This window comes from Phyllostomus hastatus, unplaced genomic scaffold, assembly GCF_019186645.2.
Source record: "Phyllostomus hastatus isolate PE091 unplaced genomic scaffold, TTU_PhHast_1.1 phas_contig_58, whole genome shotgun sequence".
Taxonomy (NCBI): domain Eukaryota; kingdom Metazoa; phylum Chordata; class Mammalia; order Chiroptera; family Phyllostomidae; genus Phyllostomus; species Phyllostomus hastatus.
Window position 1 is genome coordinate 16,944,577 of NW_025333916.1, and position 21,538 is coordinate 16,966,114.

At 41.0% G+C, this 21,538-nt stretch overlaps 1 protein-coding gene and 1 non-coding gene across 2 annotated transcripts in view; one reads left to right on the plus strand and one right to left on the minus strand.

The window, feature by feature from the left end:
• FAM151B (family with sequence similarity 151 member B) overlaps positions 1-21,248 on the minus strand; it is a 38,124-nt gene extending 16,876 nt beyond the window's left edge. Inside the window, exons 1-3 of the mRNA XM_045848065.1 lie at positions 21,096-21,248; positions 14,411-14,536; positions 1,406-1,571 (exon numbers count right to left, since the gene is read on the minus strand). Of these exons, the coding sequence (XP_045704021.1) occupies positions 1,406-1,571; positions 14,411-14,536; positions 21,096-21,120 (317 nt within the window). The 5' untranslated portion in view covers positions 21,121-21,248. The remainder of the gene's footprint in view (positions 1-1,405; positions 1,572-14,410; positions 14,537-21,095) is intronic.
• Positions 15,002-15,187, plus strand: LOC123825056. Its single transcript, XR_006786832.1, has one exon. It is a non-coding gene; the product is annotated as a U2 spliceosomal RNA (small nuclear RNA).
• Positions 21,249-21,538: the final 290 nt, after the last annotated feature.

A 21,538-nucleotide genomic window follows, 5' to 3' on the forward strand; every position in this document is an offset into this window, starting at 1 on the left:
CAAATGCTCTCTGCCTTGAAGGGTATCCATACCATGTTAAAAACCACAATTCTAAGAATCTGACATTGTACTTCCTACAAATTTTCCCATTTTTAGTAGCAAGTAACTTGTACTTGTAACTCCAAAGCTTACCTGTCTGCAAGTCCAACGGGGGTATGCTCTTCCTGGGTGCAGTAGGGGGAAACCCTGAAACTCTCTTCCGGAAAAGACTCTGATTTCTTAGGAAATCTGGTGTCCGTAGAGGCTGTGGGAACTTTTTAGGCTTTCTCAATTCAATAAGCTGACATGGGGCTATTTAACATTGGTTTTTCCATTTGACAATATCTAGTGTCAAATAGCATTTTCTCCCCCAACCTGAAATTCCACCAGCATACATAAGTGTCTACCAAATGTAAAGCACTGTGCTGTAAGAAGCTATGACACAGAACATGATGAAGTAAGAATTTAATACACATATTCCATTTTATATGTAAATATTTTAATTACCACTAATGTAGAATACAAATGCAAAAAGTAATGATTCTTTCCCTTACCAGAAACTTAAATAAGAAAAACAAAACCTATATTAAGAAAAACATAAAGCCTTACTAAGAAAAAATTAAACTTTTGTTGTTATACTTCTTAGTTTTTCTAGAACTTGACAAAATAATTCTAGAAGAGTAAATATGGAGGAAAAGCCTGAAAGAATCAACATTGTAAATATTGCAGAATGACCCATCACTCCTAGATAATCTATAAATTCCATGTAACTCTGATTGAAAATACCAGTGGCCAACATTCTCACTCGTTCCCTGTATCAGTATTAGGTTTCCTGTGAAGAACTGCCGAAGGGTTTGCCATGCTGATCATTCGAAGAGGGAAGTCTTGAGCAGAATACTGCCTAAAATTTCTCTTTGCTTAGTACTTTCCTAAATCCCTAGAAAGAACCACAAACTTACTTTTTATAGAATAGGTTATTTTTCTAAATAGTTACTTGTATGTCAAACTTCTGAGTATCACATCCTATTTTCCTATTAATTTCATTTAGAAATGGGCGTAACAATAAAAAACATACTCAAAATTGTAATAAACCATTTAAAAATACATTTAAAAGAAATAATTATCATCAGAGACAGTTTTGTTGTTGTTTAATTTATTGATTTGAGAGAGAGACGCGGATTTGTTGTTCCACTTGTTTATGCATTCATTGGTTGCCTCCATAAACCCTAACCAGATATCAGATATCGAACCCACAACCTTGGCACATTCAGATGATGCCCTAACGAACTAAGCTGCCTGGCCAGGGCCCCATTTCAGTTTAGATAAAAGCGCAAAGTTAAGTTTAGACATAAGAGGATATTAACTTTGTCCCACCACCAAAGTTATTCTGTAACAACCAGAAGATTGAACATATTTGTACAAATACCTCTTGAAATCCAGCTTGATACCTTTATTGCTTTTCACAACTTCAGTCAGCCACTCCTGTAGAGTATTATCACTGCTTGATTCAGGAGGATGAGCCATGATTGGCTGGCCATGGTCTGACCCATTACTTGCAAGGAGGACATCAGCCTCTATCATGTGAGCAGTACCTGTCCAAATAAAAGAACTTAAGTTAATGCTAACAAAATAGGGACTGCAGAAGATTCCATGTCCGGTATCCTTCTGAGGAAGATAAAAAGAATAATGGAAAACTACCATTTACTGAGTAACTACCAAGTACCAGGTACTGTGCTAGGTCTTTACACATTGCTTTTGTTTTTTTACAAATGAGTAGCCATTTGGTGAGGAGATAAATATCATTCCCACACAGTGTTTAAGCTGTTTTCATATTATTTAATTTCTTCCCAGTATATACCAAAGTGAGTATACAAAAGAAGGCTTAATAACTATTTATTTCAGTTTCTGAGAATAAAAGTATTACTTTTATCTTCTTACTCAAATTAGAAACTGGAAATATTTATTGCTTATGTTTCAGATTCCTTTCTTTGACTTAAAGCTTTAGCTACTGTTTAAAAGCTGTGGACAAAAAGGAGCTACTTACTAAACCTGACAAGGTCAGGGAAGGCCCTCGAGGCAGGTATTACAAACTTAGAGACCAGAAGTAACCACATAGGGTGGTCTTGTGACAGGACATAGCTGAGCAGTAGCCATTCTTAGGTAGGAGCTGACCAGCAGCTGTTCCCAGACAGCAGCCTTTCCCAGATAAACAGTTATCTCAGGTCGTACACTAACCCCCATTTTAGCAGCTGCACTCCTTCCCCTCCTCCTTCTGCCTGTGTAACAAGCATATAAGGAAACTTCAGCTTGAGCTCAATGCTCAGAATTTGGATTTTTTATCTCCTCTGGGTCTGCATGCGTGAATAAACCCCACTTCACAAACTCCGAGGCCACCTGAGTCGTCTTTTCCATAACACTTTGGTTCCCTGACAGGGAAGCAACTCACACGAGCAGGCTGTTGCCGCCAGTGAAGGTGGCTGCGGGGCGGCTGGTGGGGCCCAGTGGTGATAAGGAGGCATGAGCACCCTGGTGATTTCGGGTCCTGAACATCCCAGGCTTCGCAGGCTCAGCCCTCGGAATGCTCTTTGACCCAGGCTGGCAGGGTGCAAACTGGTGGTATCTGGGAAGGCGCCAATCTGGAATCTGGTAAGTGCCCCACAGGGACCAGGAGCCCGAAAACCAGGCCCACTCTTGGAGTGGAAGGAGGGACCGATCACCCCTCAGGCTGGAAGGCCCAGGCAGGGCTCCCACAGTTCGGGCAGGTGGGAATGTAATAAACTCGGTGTGTTTGTGTGAAGGACTGTGTTGGTTGCTCCACGGGTGGAAGCCTACAGAGCGTGAGTGAGCCCAACCCGCGGTTCCTCGGTCTGTCATACGGCATAACGGCTGGGAGTTTAACCCGAATTCTATACGGGCAGCCTTAGCTAAGACGGAACCTAAGTGCCCCGAGAGGGGCGAGGCCAGGCGGGCGACCTGAGAGTCCCTTCCCTTGTCTGTCAGCGCTGATCGGGAGAATTCATCATGGGGCGGGGGGTCCTGCCACAGTACTATATTGTATGTATGTTGGAGATCGGACAGCAAGCCATGTGAGTACGCCGCCACTTTGGGTAAAATGGAGGATGAACCATGTGACTGCCCCACCGTGGAGGGTGGAGCGTGCATGGTTGTAGTCATCTTGGATGATGAGTCACGTGAGAGCCTCTCCATCTTAGAACTGGGCAAGGTGCCAGGCTAAGGGCTCTCTTCGGATTATGGGCTGTATGCTGCTGCTGTGTTGGCATTGCATCAGTCTGGTTCTCTGTGTAACTGGTTCTGATAAGAATGGCTCTGGTTCTGAAGGACATGAACTGAGGTCCAAGGGTGAACATCTGACCTATAGGGTGTTTGCAGGGTCTGAGCTTCAGAAAACTGCAGGATGTCCCTGCAAATCTAGGGAATTTTAGTGGAAGGTACCTGCAGTGCCAGGGACTTTGGGCTGCCACATGCTGAATTTAAGTATAGTCCTTCCCAGAATGGGAAAGGAACCAGGATTAAAAGAGAATGATGGTTAAATCTGAATGAGTAAAATTATGTATAAAGAATGTAAAGTTTTAAACCTGGAGTAAAGGAAACCTCAACTATTTGTTTTCTGGTTCTGTGGGAAAAGAGCAAATTTCTAACATTGGTATTGTTTCTGATCAGAAACCCTCTATACTTGAAGACCTGTTTAAGGTCACCTGTAAGACCTAAGAAAGGTCGCCTGTAACCGGTTGGGGAGAATGCCTTTGCCATTCGGGACCCAGGAAAGGTCATTTGGGGCTGATGAGTGCTTCAGCCAGAGGCAAAGCAGCATGTCTCTGCCAAAAGACCGGGCCTGAAGGAGCATGTCTCTGCAAGGCACCGATGGATACACTGGTGCAAGAGAATGCCCCTACCTGTGTATTGTTCTGGAACTCTGTGTTTTGGATTTTGCTCTGTATCTGCTCTAAAAAGGAAATTGAAGATTCCAGGGAAGGTTGAAACTTCACACTCTGTAGGAAAGTAAATAAAAAATATAATATATATAAATGAAGAAGGTCTGTAGAAAACTGCAAAAATAAATGGGAAAGTAAAAGTTTTAAGAAGGAGTTATGTTGTGTTAGTTAATAATAGAAAGTATAAGACATGGAGATGCAATCTTGGTGGATATCAGAAGCTGTATGAAAGAAAGAATAGAGGGTTTGTGAGTGTTCCAGAATGTCTGGAAGTGAAGGTTTTGAGAAGCCCAGTAGATATCAGAAGGGAAAGGATTTTCCTTCACGCTTTGTATTTTTCTCCCTACCTGATCCCTCCAGAATTTGACATTCTGAAGGAGTGAGTAAAGGCATAAGGTTTCTTTGCATAAAACCAATAAGACCAGTCATTGATAGTAGTTTTGTTAACCAAGACTTTGACTGGAATGTCACGTCTGAAGGAGGCATGTGTGGGCTCTGGTTGTCACCAGAAAGCCCTGAGGAACTGGGATTGACTTGCAAAGCTAGTGTAAGCCCACGAGAAAAGCCTGGTACTTCAGTTGGTTGTGCAGTTCATGGCAGTCTTTCCAGGGAAGGAACAGAGGTTGCTTTCATGAAAGATGGCCAAAAAGAAACCTGTGGGCACAATGGAAGCCTCAAGGATCTGAGTGAAACAACTAGGACAGACGAAGCCAGATGGCGGATGTGTGGCCCTGCTTCTGTGCCCCGAGGCGCAGAGTGGTAAGTCAATCTGAAGGTTCCCTGTGTGAATTCCAGCAAAGCAGAATCAAGAATCATAAGTAATTCAGGCTGCTCTTGGTGTGTTTATGCAAACGAACAGTCAAAATAAAAAACAGAACTCAAAGTAGTCCCTTTAATAGCAGTGAGGGTGATCTTAAGGAGAAAAATTGTGGTTCAAGGAAAACCACAATGCTCAGTATTGGACATCAGAATGACGCAGCTGTCTTGAAAATGTCTTTTCGTTTGAAAGTTGAAACTGGTTTTGTAATATCATCAAAGATGTACAATTTACAGGTATGAAAGACCTGTCAAATTGCCATTGCTAAATGTCATTGCAGGAAAGACCTCGTAACTGAATGTCTTCCCAAAAGACAGTCTCACAGGCACAGAGACTGGTTTGGGGACTATTGTGCAAATTAACCTGTGTGTTCTTCTGTTTTCATAGGACATATGCCTATGACTTCATTACTTGAGTGATTGGTTGCAATATAGGCCTCACTTAAGGAGCCAATTCTTCATCATCGCCCCCTGAAACTCAGTGGTTTGGCTGAACTGAGTGGTTGGGTTGGTGAGCAGTTTGGGAGATCTGTGGACTTCACTTTAGAACTGATTTTCCCTTTTCTGTCTTGATGGCTTGGACAGGAAGGGTTCAGATATCTGGAAGGAGGGAAATCCTAATATATTCCCCTCAGCCCCAGTAAAGTATAATGGGCCACAAGAGTTTTGGATAGGTGTAGCATGCCTTGTACACCTTCCTCCAGATAAGCCATTCTTTACTTAAGTTCCTGCCTTTGTCATTTAGTGGTTATGATTTAATTGGGCCTTCCAACTCTTTCCAAATCTGTCATCTCCAGAATATCACCAGGATGTCAACGGTCCAGTAATGCCAGTCTTTGGACACCAAGCCTGCAACTTTCTGGGGACAGCCAACTCACCAGGATTCTGTAAGGTCCTTCTGCTTACAGGAAAGACTCCCTCTGTGCTGCACCCCCCCCCCTCAGGGCATCCCTGACCCACGGATAGGTAGGACAACGTCCATTTCCAGCCAGAAGTAGTTACAAGACGATAAGACCTTCGTCTATTGTCCTTTAAAAGAATTTAAAGTGAGTGCATATCTGAAATGAGAGATTGTTACAGGGTGCAGCCAAGAGAGGGGACCCCAAATGGGCATTTAAAATGGGGTCCAGAACTCAAGGCATCCAGATTTTAAGATGTCTTCACCCCTTCCCCCACAGGTGTGAGTTGGGGGAGGGACACACAGAGCAAGAACATGCAGGGCTGTTTTGTACAGCAACAGCTTTACAGCTAATCCATGGCATAGTCATTTGACATACCTATAGCCTTTGGCTGGTCACTTAGATATGCTCAATAGCTGTGGCCATACTCTGGGTCAAGGAAATAAAGAAAGATTCCCCCTGCCCAAGATGTGACTGGGAGGGAAGTCCCCCGAGTTACAGCACCTGCGTGGGAGCTCAGAGAAAATTAGCTCCATAACATGGGGCCACACCTGCCCAGACCTATGATGGCAGCTGGACGGGAGTGGGTACCGGCCCATCCAGGATCTGCGGGCTTGTCACCGAAGCAGCCGTCACCCTCTACCCAGTCGTCCCGAACCCATACACCCTCCTAAGCCAGCTTCCCCCAACAGCAACGTGGTTTACCTGCCTTGATCTGAAGGATGCCTTCTCCTGCATTCCTGTGGCACCTTCCAGAGAACCCATTTTTGCCTTCGAATGGAAAAATCTGCACACAGCAGTCAAGACTCAATTAACTTGGACCAGACTGCCCCAGGGGTTTAAGAACTCCCCAACCTTATTTGGGAAAGCCCTAGCAGGAGACCTGAAGCCCCTCGCTAAGGGCGTCCAGACCTGACGATTCTGCAGTACATGGACGACCTCCTCCTGGCAGCCCCATCCCAGGAACAGTGCTGGGAGGGAACCCACACGCTGCTGAAGTGCCTGGCTAAATTAAAGAAAGAACACCAGAAGCACATCCTGAACACACTCCTACCCTTCACGTCAAGTTGCAGAGGGCACGTGCTGTGCTGTATATCTGAAGTGCCCCCACAGCCGTCCTCGCAGTCCTCTATCATGGCCCTTCACAGTGCTCTGTCGGGTTCACCTGCCCCAGAGGCCTACAAGCTCCCTCGGGGTTCCGGTGCATCACCCAGCGCAGTGCTCAGCAACCAGGCTTGTCAGAAGTACTCACGGTATGATCAGAGACGCGGACAGAAAATGGAACCTTAGCTAAATTCTACCAGGAAACTAGACTGCCCTGGACAGGCTTGCTGCCACTAGCATTGCCTAGGTTGCAGGAATCACCCCTTGGATCCACTACAGCCAGGCCAAAACAGCGGCAGATCCTGAGGACCTGAAAACTAGGCCTGTACCTAGAATACCCACACAGAGGCACCAGAGGATGCCAACCAGTAAAGAAGACACCAAGGAATGGACCATTGTTCCGCAGGGTACCTGACTCTAATTGACACCTTCGCAGAAGCATTGGAAATTGGACTAGCGACTGTGACCCCTGCAGAATGGAATCCCAAGGAGCAGATCACCCTAGGAATAGTTTATCTCTGTTTGGTCTCTGCATTTGGGTTTATTGTATGCTTCACTTAACAAATGTGGCCCATGTCTCAGTCCCAGCCTGCAAATATAATACCCCCGGGCATAGGATTATGCTCAGCGATAGAGTGGTCTCTTACTATCTCCCAGGGTCAGCTTTCAGCTCCTCCACTGCCATGTCATCGGGTTACGTTCAGCCACAACAATCCCTCTACACTTGGGGAGGGAAAGTATACCGGACTAGAGTGATATCCAGGACCATAGGATACCAGACCCGGAGATGTCAGGCATATGGGATCCTGCATCCTCTGGACCTTGGTCCAGCACCTGAGGCCACAGTGGCTCATAAGACAGCCGCCAAAGTGTTAGCCCTCCAGTGGTACCAACACCAATATCAGCAGTTGCAACCTTCCCAAGGACCTCAGCCATATAGCCATGCTATATAGTGATGCTAAAGGGATAAAAACACCTTATAGCATCAAAGGGAAGATTGTGACAGGACATAGCTGAGCAGTAGCCATTCTTAGGTAGGAGCTGACCAGCAGCCGTTCCCAGACAGCAGCCTTTCCCAGATAAACAGTTATCTCAGGTCGTACACTAACCCCCATTTTAGCAGCTGCACTCCTCCCCCTCCTCCTTCTGCCTGTGTAACAAGCATATAAGGAAACTCCAGCTTGAGCTCAATGCCCAGAATTTGGATTTTTTATCTCCTCTGGGTCTGCATGCGTGAATAAACCCCACTTCACAAACTCCAAGGTGGTCTGAATCGTCTTTTCCATAACAGTCTGAACATAAAAATTTCTAACTAAACGTGAGTCACTGCAGGTAGCCACATGCTAGGCCTTTAGCTTCCTTAACACAGGTCAGTCTTTACCTTAACTGAGCCTGTCAACCATCTTTTTGCATCTAAGATAACATACCCTAAAATGTTAGAGCAAGTCCCTTTTTCTGGACCCCTCAGAGCACGAGACCACAGATCTCCTCATTGTTATCTTGTTCCTCGAATACCATCTCTCTGTGCCGTAAATGTTATTAACTCTCCCTTACCCAAAAATGTAAAAAACGTATGTGTATCTCCATTTAACTCTTTATCCAATCTCAGAGATTTCTCCACTTTGCTTTCGCCTGCCTCCCTAATCAATGCATTTCACCTCGCTTATATCTCCTTTGAATCTAATGTATACAATTAGAAAAACCTGCCATTCTCTGGAGCAGTTTCTCAGTCTGTTGGGATTTGCTTCCCAGCAATTGTTGTCAGTTTGGTTCACATAAACACATAAAATTTCTGTACAGGTTTGGACATCTCTTCCATCGACAAAGCACACATCCCTGGAATAGGTGATAAGCTTCATCAGTCACTTAGCATGAATGTGTTTAGCATGCTGTGGTGGACTGACTCCATAGATGGCTGACAATTCCTCCTACACATATATATACCTCTCTTCTCGTTTTTCTCCCCTCGAGTGTGGGCTGACCTTGTGACTTGCTTAACCCAATGGAAGATAAGGGAAGAAAAACTGTCAGCTCTAGTCCTAGCCCTTAAAATGACTGGCAGCTCCTACTTTCATCCTCTTGTAAGGCAGCTGCCAGGCAAAGCGTTCAGGCAAGACTACTGAGGACAGCACCATCAGGGGCCCCAGCCTCCACCACACAGAACAGAAGAACCACCAGCTGACCCACAAAGTCATGAGGAATTATAAATGACTGTTATTTTAAGCCACTAATTTTGAGGTTAGTTTATTATACAGCAGTAGACAAAAAAAAACAGTTATCTGGAAGTGGAACATTGCCATAAAAGCCTGAATATGGCACTGGCGTTGGGACCTGGTGGAATTCTAGTAGGGCGGGGAGTTAGAGGAGCAATGAGGAAATTCTTATTGGAGGCTTGAGAACAGACCACCAGTTTTATATAGGAATGGAACTAACTGTTGGCAACATTGCCACTTGCAGCAACTGGTGAAAGACAGAAAGGGTACCTAACAAATTTGCAGATTTGGCTAATGAGTTTTCCCCACAGAATATTGAACATGCCACTGGCTTCTTTTAGCTGCCTAGATAAAGAATGGGAAGAGAGAGTGAGTTAAATAATTAGCCACTCAGATTTTAGCATATGGAAATATTTCCAATTCAGGACTTGTGCTGAGTTAGAAAATGAAATCTATTCTCTTCAGTTGGCAAAAGATTCTCAAAGTGAGAGACAGCCTCAGGAAAAAGTCAAATCCAGAATGCTGCCTGTAAACTATGACCTCTGGGTTAAGATGAAGTGAAGGGTGAAATTATAAGACCATTTGTTAAGAGAAAGATGGTGCCTCATGCACCCATACAACTGGACAAAGAAATTCTAGAATTGAAGGGCGTTGTCTCACAGCATCCTAAATAGCGGACTGAGGTAGAGAGAGGTCTACCTCCAAGAGGTTTGGAGCTAAGGTTTTTGATTAGAGGAATGGTTTATAACTTGATATACAGAAAGCGCATTACACTTTTAATTGTACTATACCCACTTGGACCCAAAGAGCAAAGGTAGTTCAGAAAGGGAAGGGTCTGTGGGCTCTCAAACTTCCACAAGCAGGAAACAGGCTGAAAGGCTACTGGGCTGCAAATCTAAGCTATTCTCCCATAAACATATAAGAGGTGATCAGCAGCACTGGGCTTTAGAGAAATGCAAATATAAACAATAATGAGATAGTAATTCATACACACCAGGATGGCTATAATGAAAAAGACAGTAACAAGTTGCCAAGGATGTGGAGAAATCAGAATCCTCATTCACTCTGCTGGTAGGAATATAAAAAGGTGCAGCTGCTTTAGAACAGTTTGGTATTTTCTTAAAAACTTAAACACAGTGTTACCATGTGACCTAGCAATTGTACTCACAGGCACATAGACAAGGGAAGTAAAAACATGTCCACTCAAAATTTGTATACAAGTGACGCAGGTTCGATTCCCAGTCAGGGTACATGCCTGGGTTGCAGGCCATGACCCCCAGCAACCCCACACTGATGCTTCTCTCTCTCTCTCTTTCTCCCTCCCTTTTGTCTCTAAAAAATAAAAATAAAATAAAATAAAATCTTAAAAAATAAAGAATAAAAAAATAAAAAATAAATTTGTATACAATTGTTCATAGTAGCATTATTTATATTAGCTAAGAAATGGAAAAACACCTAAATAGGTCAGCAAGACATGATATAATATACAGTTAAATATTATTCAGCCACAAAAAGGAATGAAATACTGACACATGTTACAACATAGATGGATGTTGAAAGTATGTTAAGTGAAATCAGCCAGTCATAAAAGGCCACATATGAAAGTGAAGTACAAGCTGCTACCCTGAATTTTGATTCTGGGGTCAGAAGTCTCTGAGGAAGTGGCAATTCATAACTGATACCCAAGGGTGCATAAGAGAGTAGCCAAGCAAAGGGTGAGGAAAGAGCATTCCCGGAAAGCATACTCATGACAGCCTAAGGAGGAAGAGAGCTTAGTCATGTGAAGAACTATAAGGACGGCATGCTAGAATGTAAGAACCCTGTAACAGGTGCAGTTGGAGAAACAGGCCAGTTTATGCGGGGCTTTATAGGTTTATTGTAGTGGTTTGAAGACTCCAATAAATAGCAACCCCTTCTCCATATGGATTCATGGAGAAATAAAACAGCCAAGTTGGCTTGATGGGGTTCACGGTATTACCTTTATCACCTACAAAGCTAGGTCAGAAGACGCAGCTTAGTTGAGAGCTAAATGAGCCTTACAACCCCTAAGTTCTATACCTCCCAGTTCAAACTTTGGAACAGCCTCTTTCAAGACAAGTTCCAGCAAATACAAATATGTACACTGCTGCTTCCCATTGTCCAGGTGGAAGAGGAGAAAAGCACACTCCTTTGTCTGGAAGCTTTGATACATCAGCTCTATCCAGTCAAAAACCACACACCGAAAAATTACCTTTACCTCTATGAGAATAATCAGTAAGGCAGACTCCAAAGCACTTAGGGAAACAGCTCTCCTCCTGGTAACCAGAATGGTAGAACTAAATGAAGCCCCTTCCCACAGGTACAGTAAGGATTTTTAATGGAAAATCATTAAAGAGTTTTAAATTAAAAAGGCTTGATTCATGTTGAAAAACACCACTTAGGATGCTAGGTAGAAAACGAATGCAACAAGAGCAAAAGTGGCAGCAGGAAAATGACTTACCAAATTAGGGCTGACTCATCTATCTACTGGTTGTTTCTGGGGGCAAGGTCACAGAAATTCAGATTGGAGCTAATAAAGTAACTTATTAGCTCACATAGATAGAAGTCCAAAGGTAGGGCAGGCTCCAGGTGTGGTATAATCAGCAGCTGGATGATGTTACTAGTGTCTTCATGTCTCAATTCTTTGCTATCCTTGGTGTGTCTTCAGGCTGATTTCTCCTATGATGGTAAGATGGCTGACTCTACCACTGGGGCTACATACTTCAGTGTTCATGTACTTCAGTGTTAAGGTGGAAATCTCCTTTTGAGCCAGGTTAGATCACTTGCCCACCACGGGAACAATATTGAAACAGCACACAAACCACACTGGCCAGCTTAAACCAGTACTACTTCCTTAAAGCAGATCGATGATTAATACATTCTTGAATTGTTTTACAGAGACAGCACTGCACATGTGTCCCCAGAACCAAAGGATTGGGATCTGACCAGAACTTGAACATTGGAACTCTTTCAGAAGCAAAAGGTCTGTTGTCCAGTAAGCTCTGATGCTAAGCCTCTTACCATAAATGGCCAAGTTCCAAACCTCCCCAAACTGCTCTGCCAGCGCTTCTGCATATCTCTTCCCAGTACCTCCTTCAAACTCTCCAATTTTAAGCCATCAGGAACAGTTTTGAGCAACAGCATTCTGCTTCATCTTGAGGAATGCTAGCAGTAAAACAACCCTCATTTCTCTACTGCAGTTCTCAGTGTTCAGTACTTGGTTCTGCTGGCACCGGGTGGACTAACTCTTTCTGTTCCGAACAATATGAATCATCAAGGGAACTCCAAGCGCTGATTAATTTATTCTAATCCATCATTCACCCTGGGCCTAGGAATGGAATCAGCTTCCATGTGGTTGTAAGGATTCCCCAAACTATAAAACTTGGGGCTCCAGTTGCCTAACGTGAAGAAAGGAGGACACTATCTGAAGATTAAGTAACCTATGAAAACTTCCAACATAAACACCAGACTGCCAGCAACTGGAGATAACTTACCGTTAGTAATTTTTAAAACAAAGTTAAAAGGAAAGTATTCATATTTAACTAGATTATTTCTAGGTGTGAAATGTCTATATACCCTATTATGAAGCACAAATTTTTAAGATTTTTTCCCAAATTTTTAGATGCTGTTACATAGAAATACAATTTATTTTCCATTTTGACTTTGTCTTGACATTTCTAAATTTACCTATGAATTACAATAATTTATCTGTAGAATATTTTTGATATTTCATATAACAAGAAATAAATTTATTTCTATAAGTTTTATTTTTTCTACCTTTTTCCAATTTTTTAAATTGACATATAATTCACATACTATAAAAATCACTCTTTTAAAGTATACCATCCAGTGGTTTTCAGAATATTCAGAAGGTTGCGCAACCATCACCACTATGTAATTCCAAAAAATTTCATCATCCTGAAAAGAAACCCTGTGCCCATTAGCATTCATGCCCTATTCCCTATCCTGCCAGCTCCTGGCAACCATGAGTCAACATTTTTCCCAAAGCATTGCTTTTGCTAAAATCCATTTATTAATAATCACTCTGCCATTATTATGTGCCAGATACTCTTTTGGGTATTAGGGATTCATATTAAGACAAAGCACCTCCCTTTGAGAAACAAAGAAAAACAACGTAAAACAATATCTTTACAATGCAAGAAATGCATATTGAGATACATTATCTAGATACGTGATAGAGTAAAATGCAAAAAAAAAATGCATGCATTTTACAATAAAACATGAGATTCCAAGGAATTTTCCTTGCTGGACCAGGTCACTTCAAGCTATTCAAAAGCCATCTAGTGATAGATGTTTACTATCCTCTGCTGCTACAGGCAAAGGGGGTACTTCATAGGAAAAGGCTAAGAGAACGTTACAGTGTTCATCTATATAATACAGGGAGATATACACAGACAGAGATTATAGACTATAGATAGATATAGATATAGATAGATATGATTATAGATGGAATTAGCAAGCCAGAAGTCTTAGTTTCTAGCTGAGGCACAAATACTGTCCACAGCAATGAATTATAAATTAGTATGCAATGGCTTCATCCATCCATTCAACAAAGAATTATTGAGCCTCTCCTTAGTACACCATGAAACACAAAAATATGTAAAACACATGATCCTGGTCTTAAAGTTTTTGCTCAAATCACTACAGTATAATATAAGGAAGTACAATAATACAGAAGAGTTTCACATAAGACATACAAGAGGCAAATCACTTCTAGAAAATAAAAAAAATTCTTCCACTATGGAAATTTGTTCATTTTGTAAACAAAATGAGATCCTTTTTTTTTTAAAAGGAGTTGTTTATTTTTATTTATTTTATTTATTTATTTTTAGAGAGGGAAGGGAGGGAGAAAGAGAGAGAGAGAGAAACATTAATGTGCAGTTGCTGGGGGCCATGGTCTGCAGCCCAAGCATGTGCCCTGACTGGGAATTGAACCTGCAATGCTTTGGTTCACAGCCCGAGCTCAATCCACTGAGCTATGCCAGCCAGGCAAAATGAGATCTTTTATAAAAATGTTCATGTCACTTTATCACCCTGGTCAGGCGGCTCAGCTGGTTGGAGCACTGTCCCATACACCAAAAGGTTGTAGGTTCCATTCCTGGTCAGGGCACATGTCTAGGCTGTGGGCTCGATTTCAGTCAGAGTGCGTGTGCGAGGCAACCAATTGATGTTTCTCTCTCACATGGATGTTTCTCTCTCTCTCTCTCTGTTCCTCTCTCTCTAACACAAATAAAATCAATAAACACATCCTCAGGTGAGGATTAAAGGGAAAAATGTTTATATCAGCCTATAATTTACACTTGGATCATCTAAGTCTCTGGTACCTGTAAATATGCTCAGATGTCAAAAAAAGGGAGTTGAATTCATCTGTTATCCAGTGTGAATATGAGCAATCACACTGACTTACTTTTCAGCGCCTCCTTCAGCTGTGCCTTGTGGTTGGCTGCATGATACCAAGTGATCTGGGCACCGTCTTCTGTAGTGATCTGGTTATTTCTCAGAAAATACTGCAGTATATTTTCACTCCAAGATCCTAAAACAACAGCATTTACACAAAAAAGAACAGATTGTTTTACATGAAGTAAAAAAATTTTAATAAAAAGGTCACAGCCTATAATGAGAGAGAATAATAAAGTAATTAAACTGAGAAAAACATGAGATGTTAAAAAAGATAGAGTATTATGCTGTGGCAGGTTAACATATATAAATATATAAACATGCTATATATGAGGTAAGTAATGATTAGTAAACAGAAGGTAGTCTGGACCTTTGAAGCATGAAAAAACTGGCAAGAAACATAAAAAAAGTGGTAAGAAACACATATTTTAAAGCAGAAATTTTCACATTTTGTCATCTCCAATCCTGAATAAGTAAAATATATATATAAAGCCATAGCTATAATAAAAACTTCTAAATTTTGTACAATTTAATTGTTTTCTCCATCTGAAGCCCTGCTCTATATTTATATTAACAATTTAGAATCTTAAATTACATATTGAATTACTCTCGGCCTTTTGGCTAAGATCAGGTGTAACATCTGTTCTTATCAGTTTAAATTACATATTTAAGCATTTTTACCTTCAGAGTATGAGTCTCAGCATCATTTATCTGAGTGACTAAGTAAATTCTTGAGTTAATATTCACAGATTTATCTATCTTGTACAAATATACATAATTCCCTTATTTATCAACTACTTTTTGGCACACAGATTTTCTCTTAATTAAACATTAAAATATGAGTTAACTGAGACTAACACACTTGAACCCACATCTACTCCAAATGATGCTATATCCTATAACAGTGAGAAAAAAGTAAAAAAGAATTAAAAAGGTAAAAAACAATGAAAACAGTCATCTGTAAATCTTACCTTTCTAATTCTTGTTCATTTATTTAAACATTTAAGTATCTACCAAGTGGCTGCAAATTCCCTATGCATGAGATTTTGTCTTATGTTAATTATTTGCTTATTAACTCTGCCTAACAACAGTTAAAAAACTAAAAATGGCCATCATGAACTGCTGAGGCACTGAGAAAAAGTAAAATTTGATTAGAGAATGGAGAAGCATATAACTTCAAACTAACGTGCATGGACTTCACAACCACTCTGTATGTTGGGCTACAGAATGCAGGAGAAAATTAGCTGCAGCATCTACTACCCTCCAGGCAGCTTCCTACCATAAACACGTGGCCCTATGTAGCCTGAGTCTGAGATTTTAAGATGAAAATACTAGGCCATCATTTATTAAATATTTAAGTTGTGCATTTTTAGAAGGTACATTATTTACAACAGACATGTATAACAATGCACAAATAATTAAATCTTAGTATAATTTCAAGATAAAGTATGTGATTAATGTAGATGTTAAAAATGAAGTTTTTGAGATACACCAGAAGATTCACGAAAAGGGTAATCATGCATGTCACCAGAAACAACTAAATATTAGTTAATGGTAGGTATCAGACGTCTCCACAGCACCATTCAACTAAACACATTACAGTCAAAATTTTTATAAGGGCAACTTATAGATTAATGATAAAATACTATGACTCCAAAATTAAAAAATTTTAGGTAAAAAGTTCTCCTTGCCCTGTTAATGGATAAAACTGCCACCTGATACTTAGTCACAGCTGTATATATCATAGAATTTAAGAAGACTCCAATTATCTATGATCTAGGATATTTAGTGCTATTTAAGTAGGCTGTAATTCTGAAAATTAGGCCAGGAGAAAGACAAAATTAGTTGCAATTTTTATTTTTATTTTTGTGTGTGTGTGTTTCTTTTTTCTTTCCATCACCATTTAGTCACCTTATACCTCCCACCCCACCCACTGTAATCACCACACTGTTGTCCTGCAACTTTTAAAATTAAGACTTTTGGGCGAACAGGTTTAGCTCTACAGAAAAAAACTGAGTGAAAGGTACAGCGAGTTCACATATGATCCTCCCCCTATTCTTACATCTTTTTGTGGTGATGAAAATTTGTAAAAATTGATTGTAGTGACAGTTACACAACTCTGAATACCCTAAAAAAGCCAATAAATTACATGCTTTGAATGAATAAATTGTAAGGTATGCAAATTATCTCAAAAAGAAGTAAAAAAGAAAAAAGTTCTTAATAAAGAAAAATACAACTTTGGCCCAAAAATTCCACTTTCATAAATTTATCCTATAAACAGATAAGGTCACATGTGGGAAATGACACATTTCATACAAAATATTTATTGCAGCATTGTTTACAATGGCAAAAAAGAGAAAATAACCTAAATATCCACCAACAGTAAATTCAGTAAATAAATATGGTATATCTATGCAATAGAACATTATTCAGCCATTGAAAAGAATGAAGCAAATCTATATGTGCAGATATAGTGTAACCTCAAGACACATTAAGCAAAAAAAAGGCAAGGTAGAGACTAATATATATATTTATTTATTCATTCTAATAGGAAGAATAATGATACCTGACCTCCAAAGATATCTATGTCCTAATCCCTGGAACCTGTGAATATGTTATATTACATAGCAAGAAGGAATTAAGGTTATAGGTGGAATTAAGTTTGCTATTCAGCTGACTTTGAGGTGAAGATGAGGCAGGAGATAGCACAGGAGGAACTCTGAGACTGCAATACTGTTACTGGCCAGCACCTAGCACCCTGGTTGCCAGGAAACGCCTTTTACCAATTATCTGATCTGATAATATCACCAGGTGCTCCAACATCACAAGAAACACTATGTTAGCAAGAAAGAAGGAAAGTCCTTGAAATTCTATGTAGCATTTCCACTATCTGGGAAAGAAGGCCTTGAAACTGTGCTTTCACCCCAGGGCCTGAATGTGGGAGAGGGTTCCCGGTGCCCAAAGAAAGAGCCCATAAAACAACTTTGGTTAATTGCCTACCTCTGGTCACTACCTGTCTTAGGAGGGAGTCCCTGATGCTTATAGAAAGAGCCCATAAATAACTTCGGAAAGTGCCCCAATTTTAATTAAGTGCCTCCTGTCACGTATTTGCTTTACAAGATGAACAAATGGGGTCTGGAGCAAGATGAGGATTCAGGCTAACAGACCCCCACACATCCCTAAGTTTGGGTAGTCACATTCCCCCAGGAAAGCTGGCACCACATTTACCTGTTAATCAATATGTAACTTTTTTCCTCCTATCCCACCAACCACTTAAGTCCTCAGAACAAAGGACTCTCTCTTTCTCTCAGGGGCTCAGGGCGCTCTTGATGCTCTTGGCTCCGGGGCCACAGGGCCTCTGGCCACCCAACCTCAGGCTGCCTGGGGGCTTGCCACCCTGGTCTTCAGCCGCTCTTTCTTTGTTGCCCTGCTTTGCCCTGAAACTTTGCCTTTCACCCCCTACTCTACCCAATCCTGCTCTCTTCCATGGGAATGGGCCACTAATAAACTGATTACATGCTAATAGATTTGCTGATATGTAATTCTTTACATGTGTCAGCAAGAAGAACCAGGTCTCTCCAGTCAACAAAGATAGTAGTATAAATCACCCGGGTGGGCCCAATTTAATCACAAGGCCGTTACAAGTGCAAGAGGGAGGCACAAGAATCAGTGTCAGAGTAATGCAATATGAAAAAGACTCAACCAGCCATTGCAGGCTTTGAAAATGCAGGAAGAGACAGTGAAGCAAGAACCCAAGCAATCGCTAGATTAGGGGTGTCAAACTCATTTTCACTGGGGGCCCACATCAGCCTCATGGTTGCCTTCAACGGGCCAAATGTAATATCAACTCCTTAACAATTAAAAAGTAGTTACATTTATACAATTCTAAAATTATTTTGGCCTTTTGAAAGCAACCACAAAACTGATGTGGCCCCCTGGTGAAAATGAGTTTGACATCCCCGCTCTAGAGGATGAGAAAAGCAAAAAGGCTAATTTTCCCCCAGAGCCCTCCAGAGGGAGTTCGGTCATACTGACACTTAGGTTTTAGCTCGGTGAGACCCATTTCAATTTCCGACCTCCAGAACTGTAATATATATCTGTGTTGTTCTAAGCCACTAAAAACTAATGCTGTGAAAAAGTTTGTTTTTTAAACAGTAAGAGAAATTTTAAAAGGAGATATATAGTATATGATGGCAAGTATACTATGACCTTAACTATATTTTCTTAAAAGTTAGAATTGTTATAAAATAGGAGCATACCATAAACTTACTACTGGTGCCTCTGAGTATTGTCCTTACATGGATTTCTTTCCCACATGGTCTGCAATAAGCATGCATTATGTTTACAGTCAGGAAAAAATTTAAACTGAGAAAAGGATGAAGGATACAATGTTAATACTCTGAACTCAATTGACTTTCTATACATGAGTAATGAACAAGTGGAATTTAAAATGAAAAATAACACCATTTACATTAGCATCCCCAAAACTTGAAATATTTAAGTATAAATCTAACAAAATATGTACAAGATCTATATGAGAAAAACTGCAAATCTCTGATGAATGAAATCAAAGAACTACAAAGAGAGATGTTCCATGTTCATGAATAGAAAGACTCAATATTGTCAAGATGTCGGTTCTTCCCAACTTGATCTAGAGATTCAAGCAATCCTAACCAAAATCCCCCCAAGTTATTTTCTGGCTACTGACAAACTGATTCCAAAGTTTATATGGAGGCCAAAAAACACAGAAGAGCCAACACCATATTGAAGGAGAACAAAGTAATGATATTACCCAACATTAAGACTTACTATAAAATTACAGTAATCAGGGAAGTGCAATATTAGTGAAAGAACAAACAGATCAATGGAACAACTGGAGATCTCCCAAATAGACCTCCATAATAGAATCAAATGATTTTTGACAAAGGAACGAAGGCTATACAATGAAGAAAAGAAAGTCTTTCCCATACATGGTTCTCGAACTGGACATCCACATACAAAAAATAAATCTAGACACAGAACTTACACCTTTCACAAAAATTAACTCAAAATGGATCATAGACCTAATGTAGAATGCAAAACTATAACACTACTAGAATATAGGAGAAAATATAGACAACCTTGAGTGTGTCAGTGATTTTTTACATATATACCAAAGGCACGGTTCATGAAATAACAGATTAGCTGGACTTAATTAAAAGAAAAACTTCTGCTCTGGGAAAGACAATGTCAAGAGAATAAGACAAGCTACAGACTGGGAGAAAATATTTGCAAAAGACACTGATGTGGCCCCCTGGTGAAAATGAGTTTGACACCCCTGCTCTGGAGGATGAGAAAGGCAAGAAGGCCGATTTTCCTCTAGAGCTGTTAAGGACTGTTATCCAAAAATATAAAAAGAACTCTTAAAACTCAACAATAAGAAAGCAATCCAATTTAAAAAATGGGCCAAAGACCTTTGGTGAACAAACAATTCACCAAAGAAGATAAACATATGGCAATCATAAAACATATGGCAATCATATGCCTGGTGTTCCACAGGACGTATCCTAAGAAAAACACAAAACAAGCAAGTACAACTACATACCTATTGGAGTGGCCAAAACCCAGAACACCAATAACACCAAATGCTGGTGAGGATGCGAAGCAACAGTATTGTGGGTGGGGATGCAAAATGACACAGGCACGTTGGAAGACAGTTTGGCAGTTTCTTATAAAACTAAGCATACTTTTACCATATGATCCAGTTAACTCCCTGCTATTTACCCAAAGGAGCTGAAAACTTCTGTCCACACAAAAACCTGTGCATGGATGTTTACAACAGCTTTTTTCATAATTACCAAAACTTGGAGGCAACCAAGATGTCCTTCAGTGTGCGAACAGATAAACTGTGGCACATCCAAACAATGAAATATCGTTTGATGCTAAAAAGAAATGAGCTATCTAGCAAAAAAAAAAAAAAAAAAAAAAAAAAGGACAGGAGGAAACTTAAATGCATATTAACAAGTGAAAGTAGTCAATATGAAAAGGTGACATAACACATGATTCCAACTGTATGACATTCTGGAAAAGGCAAAACTATGGAGACAGGAAAAAGATCAATGGCTGTCAGGGATTGCGGTGAAGTAAGGGATGAGTAGGTGGAGCACAGAGTATTTGGGTGCAGAGAAACCATTTTGTATGATACCATAATGATGAATACATGTCATTATACATTTCTTTAAAACCACAGAATGTACAGCACCAAGAGAAAACCCTGGTCAACTGTGGACTTAAGTGATTATGAGGTGATTATGATGTGTCAATGCAGGTTCACAATTGTCACTCCCCGAGGGAATGTTGATAATGCGGAGGCTACACATGCACCCAGTTAGGAGAAATACGGAGAATCGGTTCCTCCCGTTCAATTTTCCTGCGAACCTAAAACTTCTCTTTAAAAAAAAAATCTTTTTAAAAAGGGCGTAATATTCTTGCCATTCAGGTCGCCCCAGACGCTTTATTCTCTTAACATCCACGGCGGAAACCAAGGTTCAGGCCAGTGGACTGTGGCTGCGCGCTGAGAATACGCATCGCGAGGATCTAAAAAAGGAAGGGGTGCTGCCAGAGGAGTCTCTTAAAGCGCCCCTAACAACCCCGCACGAGGCCAGAGAAAGTGCAGGTCGTGGAGCCAATTCTGCGGAGCAGAAATCGTCGCTTACCAGGGCCCCCAGCTGTCGTTGCCATGGTGACGGACGCCCGCAGTCCGCGCAGGCGCTAAGCCGCGGGCGTCTGCGAAGAGCTGTCACAGGTGGCGAGGAAAACTGACTCAACCACCGGCGAAGAAAGGCCTCCTAGGACCGCCTGGGAGGAAACTTGCGGAAGTGGAGGCGGAAGCGGTGTGGGGGTGCGCACGCTCAGAGGCTGTGGCTCGAGTTTCGCTTGCGCGCAGACTCTGTTTCGCGTCCAAGTGTCGCAAGAATTCTTCTTTGGGAAGGTAGTCAAAACCGGTGGTTGTGAACGTCTCCGGCCCGGTCAGGGAACACAGAGGCAGAAAATGAGATCCAAGATTGAAATCAGTTACTGGTGTGGGGTACCAATTTCCAAAGTTGGTTATATTTTCTCTTTTTAGTTTTAGTAGCATCCTAAAATGACATGGAATCAT